Source organism: Ambystoma mexicanum, chromosome 9 (assembly GCF_040938575.1).
Source record: "Ambystoma mexicanum isolate Mex_15411 chromosome 9, UKY_AmexF1_1, whole genome shotgun sequence".
Classification (NCBI taxonomy): Eukaryota; Metazoa; Chordata; class Amphibia; order Caudata; family Ambystomatidae; genus Ambystoma; species Ambystoma mexicanum.
The window spans coordinates 883,717,667-883,733,212 of NC_090931.1; the positions used below are offsets into that span (position 1 = coordinate 883,717,667).

The 15,546-nt window shown below is 41.6% G+C and overlaps 1 protein-coding gene across 2 annotated transcripts in view; it reads left to right on the forward strand.

The window, feature by feature from the left end:
- Positions 1 to 15,546, forward strand: part of TRPM8 (transient receptor potential cation channel subfamily M member 8) — a 282,931-nt gene that overhangs the window by 210,210 nt on the left and 57,175 nt on the right. For both annotated transcript variants that reach the window (XM_069615995.1, XM_069615996.1), the window contains one exon: positions 9,289 to 9,505. In XM_069615995.1, the coding sequence (XP_069472096.1) occupies positions 9,289 to 9,505 (217 nt within the window). The remainder of the gene's footprint in view (positions 1 to 9,288; positions 9,506 to 15,546) is intronic.

Genomic DNA, 15,546 nt, shown 5'->3' on the forward strand with positions numbered 1-15,546 from the left:
TTTTAAATAATATCTTGTTTAGTGCATATAGTTCAAGCCACTCAAGTCTCTTTAGAATCCTAAAGTGATGACCCTTGCAAACACCTTACAGACTTAGATATTCTTCTTGCTTTAAAGTTCTTTTCACTCTATGTAGTTTTTAATGCTTTTATAAAATGCAGTCTTTCTCTGAAGTATTGAATTCCATTTGCACAAATTACATTAAATAGATACTCTTTAACTTTCTGGAATGCTGCTTTCCTTCTGCGTGTGAATTGTTTCCTTATTTACACATAAAAACGTATAGTTTCTTTCTTGATACACGTGTGCGTTAAACACGTGAAATCAGAAGACGTGAAGAATTGTCCTCGCGTTTAAAATACACACGCGATTCTTAACAAAACACGCACGTGTAAAAAAATACGTAAACGTGATAAAAATAACATGCGCTAGTTAAAATGGACTTGCGCTCTATCGCTACCGAACACATGCGGAGAAACAAAACTTAATTCACGTAAAATAGTTCACGCGTTAAAAAAACAACTCACAAACGACGACGACACGCGAACTTGCGCACATATTAAACAGTCTTGAAGTACATTACACGCAGTTAATAAACTTTAAACTTCAACGCACAATCTTCAAGCTTGTTTCCTTATAGTAACTTAACTGTGAATGTCTCTTTTCTCAAATAATTTTGAAACTTGTTAACTCTTTAAGTTTTCTTATAGAAGAAAATGAAAGTTCACTGTGAAAATCTTAAAATCTTTAAAAGAACGATCCCACCTGATGTCTTCTTGTTCATACAGGATCAGCAAACGATATTCTTACTTCTTTGGTAGATTTTCTGAACTCTGAAAGGGCCTTACTTAAGAAGCTTAAATAATGTACAACCAGCCACTGAATTTCTATGGATGAAAGGCAGTTTAGAATCTTGCTCACCTCCCAAGAATCAAACCCATTGTCCTTTCCACCAATCAGGCAAACCAAACATATCATTGTTCCTTTAACCAATCAGATAAAGTTTCTTTCTCTCTATCTTGACTTGGGCAGGCACAATGTTAATTCTATGTACAAACTCTTCCTGTTGCTAACCCAGCCAGCTCTGAAAGCACAACTAACCCAGCCAGCTCTGAAAGCACAATGTTAATCCTGTTACTCTTCCTGTTACTAACCCAGCCAGTCCTGACAGTACCCCCCTCTTCAAAGCCCTGTCCCAGGGCCTGGCTTAGCAGGGAACTTTTTGTGAAACTTTCTTATCAATTGAGGGGCATGTACATCTGTTTGATCCTCCCAATATCTTTCCTCAGGCCCGTAACCCTTCCAGTCAATAAGATACTGCAAGGTACCTCTAACAATCCTGGAACCTAAGATTTTCTTAACTTCAAACTCTTCGTCATTTTCATCTGTGTAAACTGCTGGTGGTGGTTTTCCCAATCTAGTTCCTGACACACAAGGTTTCACTAAGCTGACATGAAATGTAGGGTGACTTTTGATACTTGCGGGTAATTTAGTCTGATTGCTACGGGATTTATTATTCTTTCTATTTCAAATGGACCAATAAATCTCGGACTAAATTTAGTTCTTCCCTTTAAACGTAGGTTTTTTGTGGAGAACCAAACTTTTTGACCCACCTGATAATGTGGTGCTTTTCGACGTTTTCTATCAGCAAATGTCTTAAATCTTAATTTACTTTTCTCTAAAGTTTCTTTAGCTTTCACTAAACCATCTCTAATACAAGTCAATCGCTGCTCAACCTCTGGATTGGAATACTCAGATGGCAACACTTATTTCAGAAATCGTGGATGGAAACCATAATTGCTAAAAAATGGAGAATACTTAGTAGAATCCTTGACAGAATTGTTATAGCTAAACTCTTCTAGCCAAAGAAGATCTACCCAACTTCCTCTTTCTTGCCAAAAAGCTCTAATATATTTTTCTAACTCCTGATTTACTCGCTCTGTTTGGCCGTTGGTCTGTGGATGATAACCTGAAGAAAGCTTTACCTCAATTCCCAACTCTGTACAGAAGGCTCGCCAAAACTTAGAAATTAACTGAGACCCCCGATCTGATACAATTTGTGTTGGTAGACCATGCAATCGTACCACTTCTTGCAAAAAACTTTTTGCCAGATTCCTTGCAGAAGCCTCTCCTTTCATGGGAATTAAAGGCCCAGCATTAGTTAGTAAATCCACAACTACTAATACTGTAGTGTAACTTTGATCTTTAGGAAGATCTAAAATATAATCCATAGAGATTGTAAACCAAGGACTAGGGGGTACTGGTAACGGATTTAGTAACCCAGATGGTTTTCCTCCTCCTGACTTCACTCGAGCACAGACTTCACATGTTTTCACATAGTCTTCAATATCCTTTTTCATTTCTTTCCACCAGAACTTCCTTTCAACCAGTTCAATTGTCTTACGAATTCCAGGGTGACCCACCAACTTTGATACATGACATTCTTGCATAATTTCCTTTTGCAGTTCCTTACTTGGAAGGTAAATTTTAGAATGGACACATGGAAATCCTTCAATCAAATGTCTTCCAGAATCCTCCGGTAACCAAGATTGAATCGCCTCTTCTGGTAATTCCTTTTGAATTTTCTTAAGAAGCAGATTCTCTTCCTTTGTAGTACTTAGAATAAATCTATCTTCTGCAATCACTGGTTCTGGTAATATTTGATTTTCAACTTCTTCCGAAGAACCTTGTCGCGATAAAGCATCCGCTTTACCGTTTAACCGCCCAGGCTTGAATGTTATCACAAAATCGTATTCTGAAAAGAAGAGTGACCACCTAAGTTGTCGAGGTGATAGTGTTCGAGCTGATTTCAAAAACAGAAGATTTCTATGATCGGTTAAAACGGTTACTGTGAATCTTGCTCCTAACAGATAATGCCTCCATTCCTGAAATGCCTTCTTGATTGCCATGAGTTCTCTGTCAGTAATCGTGTAGTTCACTTCTGCTGGAAGCAATTTCTTAGATAGATAGGTAACAGGATGCAACTGTCTCGTTTCAGGATGCCGTTGAGAAAGCACAGCTCCAATTGCAACATTAGAAGCATCTGCCTCCACAAAAAAATGGTTGTGAAGGATGTGGGTGTAATAAGATCGGTCCAGATGTAAAACAGTTCTTCAATTTTTTGAAAGCTTGATCTGCTTCATCTTTCCACTCAAATTTCATTCCTTTCTTCAATAATTTGGTGATAGGAGAAACAGTTTGAGAGAAATCTTTAATGAATCTCCTGTAAAAATTTGCAAAACCCAGGAAGCTTTGGATATCTTTAACACAAGTTGGAGTTGGCCACTGTTCAACTGCTTTAATTTTCTTCATATCCATTTCCAAACCTTTGGGAGAAATCATAAAACCTATAAATTCCACTTCCATGGTATGAAATTGGCTCTTTTCTAATTTAGCAAATAGTTTATTCTCCCTTAGTCGCTGTAGCACTTTCTTTACATGTTCTTCATGTCGCAGTAGATCCTTAGAGTAAATGAGAATGTCATCTATGAATACTACTACAAAGATGTCAATAAAATCTCTCAATACCTCATTTATAAAAAATTGAAAGGCCGCGGGAGCGTTACACAATCCGAATGGCATTACTTGATATTCGAAAAGACCAAATTTTGTTCTAAATGCCGTTTTCCATTCATCACCTTGACGTACCCGCACCAAATGATATGCACCACGAAGATCTAGTTTGGTAAATACTGAGGCTCCTTGAATCTGGTCTAACATTACTGATATTAAGGGCAGAGGATATCTGTTTTTAATTGTTATCTTATTCAATGCCCTATAATCTATGCATGTCCGTAAAGTGCCTTCCTTTTTGGGAACAAAAAATAGTGGAGAAGCTGCTGGCGATTGAGAGTGCCTGATGAACGCCTTATTCAGATTTTCTTGGATGTAATCTTTCAAATGTTGATTCTCTTTTTCTGTTAAGGCATAGATGCGACTGCAAGGAATGTGGGCCCCTGGTTCTAAATCAATTTTACAGTCATACTCTCTATGAGGAGGTAATTCATTAGCTTCCTTTTCACTAAACACATCATTGAAATCATGGTAACACTTTGGTAATTCTCCAATTACAGCCCCTATAGAATGTACTATGGTTCCCAAGTTTACCAAATCTTCCACTACTTCTGAACAATTACTACTAGAAACATTTTCCTGAACTACTTCTTTACAACAATTTGTAACACAAAAAGCAGAATCCAATTTCACCACTCTTCTTCCCCAATCAATCTGAGGGTTATGATACGTCAACCGAGGCATTTCCAAAATGATTTTCAACTGTGGAGTGTCAATTCATTCAAACACAATTTCCTCCCCGTGTCCTCCAATTTCCATTTCCAATGGGATTGTTTCGTGTGTAATTAAACCTGATGTCAGTTGAGACCCATCCACCGCTCTCACATACTCTGGTATATTTTTTACAATGTAAGGCACATTCATATCTTTAACCACATTCCAATCCATGAAGTTACCAGTGGCTCCAGAATCTATTACTACTGGACCACTTCCCTTTAATTCCTCTTTAATATACAAGGATACATTCAATGTAATATGTGGTACCGCTGCTTGGAATGTATTTGCCACTTGTTGATTTCTGGAGCTGTTAGTAGATGAAGAAGTTTTTGGACACCAAGGTGCAATTTCCAACAAAATGTTCTGATTTCCCACAATATAAACATAAATTATTCTGTCTTTGCCTATCCTTCTCATCCTTAGTTAAAGGACCTCTCACTTTATTTACTCTCTCTGCATTCCCAGTTCTAAATTCTTTATTTACAAATTCTAATCTTCCTTTATCAACTCTAGGGAAAACTCTGGGTTGCTCAACTCCTCCTCTTCTACGCTCAGCCTTGCGTTCCCCTAATCTATAGTCAATTTGTATGACTAGATTAATTAAATCTTCACATGAAGTGGGTCTATTAACAATTGCAGATAAGGCATCTTTCAACTCCTCCTTCAAGCCTCTATAGAACAAAGAGGATTGCTTCTCTTCTGGCCAATTGCTCTCTAATACTAAAGATCTGAACTGTGTGATGTAAGACACTAAATCTTTGGTTCCCTGTTTTAACTCTAATAGTTCTCCATCAACTTCTTGAGATAATTGGCGTCTGTCAAACATCTTTTTAAATTCTAACTTGAAGGCTAACAAGTTCTTTAGTATAGGATTCTCTTGACCAACTAATAATACTGACCAAGTTGCCGCCTCACCAGTAAGGTAAGACAGCATAAAAGCTATTTTAGTAGCATCTGTATTAAAAGCTTCAGGTCTACAAAGAAAATGAAGTTCACACTGTGTAAGGAAAATCTGGCATTTCTTGGCATCTCCCCCAAAACGTTGTGGAGGTGCTAAGGGGACTGGACCTATAGGTATATTCAAACTTCCCCTACTTCTTCCCTGAGAACTCGTTCCTTCACCCAAATCATCTCTAATTAACACTGGTAATTCTCTACTAGGATTCTCTGAATCTCTTGACTCCAAAGAAATTTCCTCACCCTTACGGGTAACCTTAGAGTTTAACTCTTCAAACTTGACTTGTAATTCCTGGTTTTCTTTTCGCACAGCCCTCATTTCCTCCCTTAACTCTGAAAACATGTCCCTTATGGAACTTGCTAGTGCTTCTGTGGGATCCATATCAGCTCAGGTGGAAAAAAATTATCGTGGGCCTTTCATCCTGTCAGAGTCCGGCTTGACTGAATTCCACAGGAGCTGATGCTGGCCCCACAGACCCTCACCAGGAGTTCACCTCTCAACCCTTAAGTATAAGCTGAGCTGAAAACCCCAAGAAAGGGAAAGGGGAATTTGGAGAAAATAATAACGGAGACGCTGCAGCCCTGCAACCTTCTGGTAGGCTCTGGTATCTGTAGTAAACAAATACACCTGGTTACTTATATGATAATATAAACTTCTTTTCTAAAATTATTCTAAACAAACTCTAAACTCTTTACCTCTTAAACCTCAGTAAAAGACTTAGAGGCTAATAATCTGTGTGGAATATCTTGTAAATAATATCTTGTTTAGTGCATATAGTTCAAGCCACTCAAGTCTCTTTAGAATCCTAAAGTGATGGCCCTTGCAAACACCTTACAGACTTAGATATTCTTCTTGCTTTAAAGTTCTTTTCACTCTATGTAGTTTTTAATGCTTTTATAAAATGCAGTCTTTCTCTGAAGTATTGAATTCCATTTGCATAAGTTACATTAAATAGATACTCTTTAACTTTCTGGAATGCTGCTTTCCTTCTGCGTGTGAATTGTTTCCTTATTTACACATAAAAACGTATAGTTTCTTTCTTGATACGCGTGTGCGTTAAACACGTGAAATCAGAAGACGTGAAGAATTGTCCTCACGTTTAAAATACACACGCGATTCTCACCAAAACACGCACGTGTAAAAAAATACGTAAATGCGATAAAAATAACACGCGCTAGTTAAAATGGACTCGCGCTCTATCGCTACCGAACACACGCGGAGAAACAAAACGTAATTCACGTAAAATAGTTCACGCGTTAAAAACAACTTGCGCTTAATTAAAATGGACTCGCGCTCTATCGCAACCCAACACGCGTTTTCTTATGAAACGTCTTTCACGTAAAAAATGTACACGCGCTAGAATTCACTCGCGCAATTCATTTGGGCACGCGCTCTATCGCTCTGAATACCCACGCGCTTCCAAAAACACGTAAACGACGACACGCGAACTCGCGCACACATTAAACAGTCTTGAAGTACATTACACGCAGTTAATAAACTTTAAACTTCAACGCACAATCTTCAAGCTTGTTTCCTTATAGTAACTTAACTGTAAATGTCTCTTTTCTCAAATAATTTTGAAACTTGTTAACTCTTTAAGTTTTCTTATAGTAGAAAATGAAAGTTCACTGTGAAAATCTTAAAATCTTTAAAAGAACGATCCCACCTGATGTCTTCTTGTTCATACAGGATCAGCAAACGATATTCTTACTTCTTTGGTAGATTTTCTGAACTCTGAAAGGGCCTTACTTAAGGAGCTTAACTAATGTACAACCAGCCACTGAATTTCTATGGATGAAAGGCAGTTTAGAATCTTGCTCACCTACCAAGAATCAAACCCATTGTCCTTTCCACCAATCAGGCAAACCAAACATATCATTGTTCCTTTAACCAATCAGATTAAGTTTCTTTCTCTCCATCTTGACTTGGGCAAGCACAATGTTAATTCTATGTACAAACTCTTCCTGTTACTAACTCAGCCAGCTCTGAAAGCACAACTAACCCAGCCAGCTCTGAAAGCACACTGTTAATCCTGTTACTCTTCCTGTTACTAACCCAGCCAGTCCTGACAATTACATTACATAACTATCTGAGACTTCCAAAAGGGAGGTTACGCTGTTGCCTAACTTACTGCAGGGCCTTTGCAGGGGATTAGCGCTGTCCACCTTCAGTACCCAGAGAACTGTAGTGATGATTTAGGACTCCTTGCACTAGCACTTACGTGTCTCCTTGCACTAGCACTTACGTGTCTCCTTGCACTAGCACTTCAGTGCTCTTCTCTTTGCAGGGGCTGCCCAATATTCAAAATGGACCTACTCTCTGCTGACAGTTTGACTATGATCGGCCTTGCTCTAGGTGAACAACTCAGAACTTCCCTCCCCATCTCCTTCAGCCTTCAATAGGTTTTTTCCTCTTGGATGTAGTATCCTCTACTTTCCAGACTCCATGAGAGACAGCTTCTCTAAATCGAAAATGGCACACAGCTCTTCCCTGGGGCGCGATGCCATTTTGGAAGGCTGGGGCTCTGGGAGCACCCAACCATAAAATGAGCGGGACAACAGCCTCGACGGATATGATTGTTATGGGGGTATCATGCCCGAATGAAGATTGGTACTTAATCTCTCAGCTCTGAATCTCTGGCTCTCTTCATACTGGGCTCTGGCTGAAGGCCTTCTCCTGGAGATGGTAGAGTATGGTGTGCCATATTGGGTGGTTTGTTTAGTATAATCATACGCTCCTTCCACCTAGCATTGCTTAGCATCAAATGTAAGTGCTGGGATTAGGAAGAGAGACATGGAGGTAATGCTCTGATTACTTACTGCTAATCTTTATTATTCCTGGTCCTATTCTTCTTCGTCATAGTACTTACGGTATCCGCAGAAAAAAACAAATTTATAAAACCCAATGGTAGATTTGATCGAATTTCGGCCGTTCAAAAATTTCGAACACCTGAAAGTTTCGTTCATATATACAATTCGGTGCCATTATAGTGAACTAGGAGAGCAGGGATTGCACGGGTGTCCCCCGCACCCGTGTTCACTATAATGGCATGGGGATTGCAGAGAATTCAATAAAGTTCACACAAAAAAAGTGACCCTGCGGGCGCCAGTTCTCATTCATGGTAGTGAAGGAAACTGGAGCTGCAGGGAGGCAGGGAATCTGCGGCACACAACGAGGTTTGCCGCCAAAAGGTAATCAAGGGGGTGGGTGGGGCAGTGGGTTGCTAGAAATGTCCATGGGATGAACAAACGAAAGTCATTTCCATTCAAATAACTTTCGTTTTTTTTCTCCCTCAGCCATTTCTGCTTCAATGTTTTCATGGACATCCAGTACTTACAACCCGCTTGACGCTCCACTACTGGGATGGAGGGGCCCATGATCCTCACATTTATGTAACTTACGAATTGTGTGCTTCTGGGGATTATATACCACAAAAATCAAATAGGAACTGAGCTATTGTCATTGAGGTTGGTGCCTCAAAAATGAACAATGTGATGAGGAAGTGTTGGACTGATAGTAATGGAGATACCCATTAAGTAATCAAAGCATTGTCAAGACAGACTCGCAAACGCATCAGAACTGATTGTGAAATATGTTCTGAAAAGGCAGCGTTAGTTATGTCAGAAACAGACATTGAAACATAAACCACTGATTGAAATCTTAAGAGCATTACCACATTGCCCACAGGTGTATAAACTTGGTGCAAGTCACTGACAAGCTGTCAACTGGCAAGCATTTTATAAGGTTTACTGTCGTCTCCATCTACCTGATATGTTGGAGATTGCAGGAGGTGACTGGAAATGGGGATTGTGGGACATGTAGATTACCTGGAAGTCTGGAGCAAGCTGGTACTGGCTGTTTAATTAAGGAATTTGGAGTTTCAGTGCTTGGGTTGATAGTTCATATAATGTTACAGGGATATGTAAGTTTTCCAGTACCCTATCAATAACTGGTTCTAGGTCTCTCCAGATCCTCAGATACCACCCCCTACTGCCTGAAGTGTGAATTCATAGCTCATATACTTATCTGTCCATTTGCAGGAAGAAGCCCTTGGATGGAAAGCAGACCCAGCTGTGGAAGTACGGGGCCTTCATCACTTCACCGTTTGTGGTCTTCTCCTGGACGGCCATTTTCTACATTGGCTTCCTCCTGCTCTTCGCCTACGTGCTGCTGATGAACTTCCAGCCCGTGCCCACTGGCCTAGAAATTTCTGTCTATGGGCTGGTCTTTGTCCTCCTTTGTGATGAAATCAGACAGGTACGGAACTAAAGGACGTCGAATTCGCCAATCAGAAGAGAACAAAGTAAGAACTTGCATCAAAGCAAAGTAGGTACATCCCCCACGCCCGTGTTCACACTAAGTGATCTTGCAGCCTTACATCATTTGCATCATACTCTCGAGCCCCCACTGTTCAGAGCGGAGCCTCAAGGACTCCCATATTGCCCAAGAGACTCTTCTCTGAGCAATAATGAATCATGTGGTGCTCCAATCCACGCCGGACTAAGTCAGGTGCACATAATTATGCATTCAGCATTCACGTGTAAGCCTCCCATCTTGTAGGAGTGTTCCAGTGCACCCCCAACCCTTTTCACACTGCAATGCAGATCAGTAAATAAGAACGTCGCTTCTTCGAGACGCACCCTAGATTTACATCAAAATTCCTTAACTGTCACCTAGTAAATTGGGAGACCCACGGAATACCCCACTTCGAGGCATTCCAGAAGGTTTCATTGGTTCCTTATTCTCAGAAAATAATTTTACAGGCAACCTTTTTCATTACAGTTAATCATTTCAATTCAATCAGTTTATTGCGGATACAACAGAATTTATGCTTAAAAGCAACAACAAACAATGAACCAATTTAATAATCACATCTCATCAGTTAACAATGTTTTAGACTTCCTAATTTTTAAAAGCAGAGTTTAAATAGTTAACACAGCAAAATACACACAACGACTAGATAACATTTGGGGAAACAATACAGCAGGACAGTATTGTGCAAAGTGCAAGATCTTAAACGCAGGTAAGAGGGTACTATGTCTCATGTGTGGCGATAATGTGCAGAAGACAAACTGTGCAAATGTCTCTAGTAAACCTTCCAGTCTATCTGCCAATAACTGCATTTAAAGGTAATACAATCATTCTGAACCTGTCTATCACATAACTACATAGTTTATTATTAATCCATTCAAGGAAGGAATCAGACCTCTTGTCAGACACCTAATGTCACAGTTAATCACTTCTTCCCTAATGGATGCTGGATAATGCTTCCCCCACCTCACTCTGTCTCTCTTTCCCCCTCTCTCTCTCTCTCTCTCTCTCTGACGTGTATACTGTGTGATAACTATTTCTGAAAAACCTTGAGTGACACCCAGCCAGGATGTGTGGAGCCTGTAAAAGCCCAGTTCTCTCTGAGACAGCCTGGGAAGTACCGCTGAGGCCCTCCCTAAGAAAACACCATTGGCCTTTAAGCCTGCCTGATAATAAAAAGGGAACATAAATCCTTCCTGCTGCTGCCTGGCCACCGTTAGCTCTCACTAACAGAGCCAGAGACTACCATTTCTGTATAATAGTCCGAGAGACAATTTCTTGCTAGTGGAGTTTGGGACACTCATTTTTCTGGAGAGTATGACAGCTTTGGCAGTCAGATACATACTCATGGCCTGATTTACAAATCATTTTTCAATGGAATTTTCCAATTGAAGAGTGCTTTTGTAAATCAGCCCCTCAGCCTTTGCTGTCACAGCGTGAAGGCCGTTCAGTGCCACCCGACAGAGCCCAAGTCTGATCAGCTCTACTTATAGGAAGCCTTAGCAGACATGTAATAGCCGCAGGCATGGACAGGATAATGTTAATGATGTTGATGGCTACTACGCCTTTTACTTCTAGATCCAGGGAATCCCCTAGCCAGTACTGGTAGAGGTTCATCAACACTGATATTGAACCGATTGAGCATGGAAACACCCCAGGCCTCCTCACAAAGCTCAGAAGATGCCATGAGAAGCACAAGCAAGACATCAATAGAGCCTGATAGGGCTTGGAACAGCGACCTTGCAGTGATAGAGGCTGTAAGTACGAGAACCCCTTTTTGCTATGGTCGCTTTCCTCTGACGCATCCGTCTTGGACCTCCACTTCCTCCATCACTACTTTGACACCTAACCCTGTTCCACCCAGGTTGGTGCATTTTCTTTTTAATTCTCCCTCCCCACCTTTGGTCTGGTAACCAAACTGAATTGTTGAGTTGTCGGAGAGTTTTGCTTAGTCGGGTTTGGGGGCGCATTCACGTTTGTTCCACACCTATTCCCTCCACTTTGGCTGATTGGCAGGCCGAGTGGCCCTTCGGTCTTGAAGTTTGGGTGCACGGGTGTTTGCGCTGTTGGCCTGTAGGCTGAAGGATTCCCTCCCTGCCCCTCAGTCCTGTAAGGTGGCTTTACTATGGAAGACAGCACTGTCCAAGCAGCAAAGGATGTCATATCCTTATGTCAGCAGTCAAAGCATAGTAGTGCAGCGTGATGTGACATGACAGTGCCAGATTGTCACTGTATACAGCAATACAAACATCTGGGCCTTATCTCCCTAACTACTCTGATTATCATCCACCTTTGCCTTTAGCAAAGTCTCAAGACAACTGCTGCCATATTTTATGTTATGTTATGTTGAGTTATACTGCGCACCATATGGAGCTTAGGCTATATTTTCTCATTGTACTTGGCTTACTCCCAAGTTAGGCCCCATCCTACCGCACTGTGAACTAAAATAAAATCTTGCGTGACATGACCTGGAACAAACTCTTAATGGTAACTCTTTTGACATTAAGGTGCCAGGCTTATTCAATTTGAGCAGGCTAGTTTGACCACTCCATTCCCATACCCGCTGTTACCAACAGCATTCACCTTTATACACAGGCTATTATTGAGTATCCCACTCTTGGCAAAGGCTTGGTAGTCACAAAGTTAACATTCTGGAGTTCAACCTTTGGGAACATTGTAAGCAGATGCTAATAGGCCACCTTATGTTTCTCCAAGTCTGCCTTGGAAACACAACCCAATTATCACAACACTTAAGAACGTATCTGCTTCCTCTCTTTTGTAGAACTACGTCCACCCACGAGGACTGGCATGCACCCAAGCTATTGCAGAGGATTCCTCAGCTGCTGCATCCCTCCCTCTCTGCGTTTTCATCATCTATTTTCCACTATACCATCCTATTATCTTCTCCCATTTGTGTTACTCCAGCAGACCATTGCCTGCATAGCCCTGGTAGTAGCACTGTACACCACGCCACTGACAAGCCAAAGTGCTTTAATACCGCTATGGTGGTCATTTGGATCAGTATACATAATGCATACTAAGATAAAGTCATTTAACATTTGCTGCTCTATGTATTTATCTCTCCCACACCCCTTCATTTTTTATTTTGGACTTATTGCTGGTATTGTTATACTTGTGTGTAATGTCATGTTATACTGTGTCATGTTTTGTTATGATGTTTCAGAATAATCTCATGCTACTTGTAACAAAGATGACAATTGCTTTGAAGCAACCTGGAGAGGACAGGAAGCACCTCACAAAATACACATACAGAAATAATACACATGCTCAGCACTCAGTTCATGAAAAGGCCATAATGCCCAACACATGCCTCCGAATATAAGCTGGTAAGTAGACTCTGTAACTCTGTTATGACGGAAAAGCTCCCTGCTGCCCTCTTTCATGAATGGAATGTAACTGCAGCACAGGATGACGTGGATAGAAAGGCTGGATTATGCAAATTAACCCCTAAGAACTTCCAGGCAGCCCGCTGTATGGCATTGCTCCCAGAGGATGCAACAGTTCAAAACCCTCCCTCAGTTATGAGTGCCAGCAGTGCTTCCCAGCTTTCCAGTCTATGGAACCTTCCAGCTTGTGGCTATAAGGATAAAGTAAAAGGGCATTTGATCTTTGCGTCTTGGTTGAACACCCCTCCTCCCTTCCCCAGCTAACGATACCCTGGCAGCTGTGGGAGGATTGAAAGTCTAATCACCCGTGAGCAAAAGACACACTGGGCCTCATTACGACCCTGGCGCTAATGGGTCAACGGCGAGGTAAAGGTCTGCGGCGCCGTTAACCCATTAGCGCCTTACTACGAGGTCCCTTTGCCGGACCTGACCTGAACGGCTGGTCTAGACCAGCCGTTAAAGTAGGGACCGGCAAAGGGACCTTGGTGCTAAGTACGGTACCGCAATTTGCGGTACCGTACTTAGCGCCTTCCCCAGTCCCATTGAGCACTATGGGGCAAAAATGGGAAGGAATTACCACCCCGCCAACCTTGGAATGGGGTGGTAATTCCCCATTGAACATTGGCGGACTCGTTACGATACCGGCACCAACCATGGTGCTAATAGCGCTATGGTTTAGTGCCAGTATCGTATTGAGGGCCATTCACATCACTAGAACATTTGACACAATAAAGTGTACGACTTTATCTTGCACAACCCTTTCTAGTTGCCCTCTTTGTGTCTGTCCACATTTGCCTCACACACAGTTTATTATTGACTTGGCCAATAGGCTTGTCCGTCTCAGAATTGCAATTCTGTAGTTTGTTTTGGGAGAGATATTAAATATACCACCAGGCCATGTAAGCCGACGCGCTTTAAGGATCCGCTTGAGTACTTCTTGATACCAGCACACAGCTACACGCTACCTCTAGTAATCCCTATTGATCTCTCTGAAATATAAATATTCCTTTTTCCTTCAGGTGCCTCAAAATGTACCCTCCTCATGTCTGTAGCCCTAATTTATGATCCAGTTTTCCCTTCTTCCCTCTGCACTTGTTTCGTGTCCCCCTGCACCCACATGGTCAGCTCTTGGTGCTGGCGCTTTTGTCAGGTGGTTGAACAGTTCCCAGATTATCTTCTCTTTCAAACAGCACTTGTTTTATAACCTCTATCTGTTGAAGAAGCCTCCTTATTTGAAGGGCACGCTTGAGCACATCTCGCATCCATCACACAAGCGTGCATTGACTTTCTCTAGGACTACTCGACAATGTACTAAAATCTGCTGTCACTGAAAATGCTCGTCTTTACAAGAATGAGTTATCACCTCTCTTCTGATCAGCCTCCTCCTTCTGATCTAAAAACAATAACTACACATACATTACCACTACAACCACCATATTCTCTCTCCTCCCAAAACCCATTGGGCCTGATCACATGTTGGGCGGTATCCCGGCAGTAAATCCACTTTGATACTGCTCAATGCACGTTACCGCAACTCGGTCCAGCGCTATTAGCGTCGGATCCCGAGCTGTGGCAAGGCTGTATTCCCCATTTATTTTAGGGTACCTAGGACTCTATGGGCCTTTTTTAGCAGATTTACCGTGGCGCAAATTGCGGAACAGTAAATGTGCTGGAAATGGGTGGAAAGTCGGCAGATTTACCTCCAGCTCAAAGCCTGAGGTGAATCTCCAAATGTACTCCCCAAACTCGGGATTGGGCAGAGCAGTAATGGGGTGCTAACGCTATTAACACCACATTTTTACCGCTCCGCCCAACCCGTGATGAGGCTGATTGTCTCTTTTCATTTTTCTGGCCACTGTAACCAACTCCCTTTTGTACATTTTTGTTACCTGTTCCCCTCGTTTTATTCCTATAGACCTGTCTGAAATACCCCAATATGCCACCTGTTATGACAAGCTTTGGTGCCCTAAAACCTCTAAGGTGGTGCTGGGCGTAATATAAATGCTATTGAACATGACAGAGTTTAAGGCACTAATCTCACAACAGTATCACTAGTGAGATTATAACTGGATTAATTTAAATGTCTTTTTGAGTTAAATAATTATTTCAAACATGCCCAATCACCTAGGATGCACTTGGTCCGGTTTGCAATTCTTTTGCTTTTGAGTGGGTAACACCCAAAGATTTTGAGGTGAGGATGATGAGGCAACCACATGAAAGAGTTATTGGCTGTTGTGTACAACAGAAAGAAATGCTACCAGGATTGGACTGGGATCTGAAGGCATCCCTGGAAATATTTGTAAAACCAGCTCACTACCCTGCACAGTGAGCAAGTGAGCCCGCACCAACTCAAGTGGGGCATGTGAGAGGGGTTCTCCAGCCAACAGAAAGTGGGGCAAAGCTCTACATATTAATACAAATCTTTTACATGTGTACTGGATAAAATACCTACGGTGATAGTGGATTCAAAGGGAGCAACAACAGATGGGAAAATTGAGTTTAGAATTGGAGAAGGAGCCAGAATTAGGCAGGAATATATTGACAGCACATGCCTGTACAGCATGAACATTAGGCCAAAAC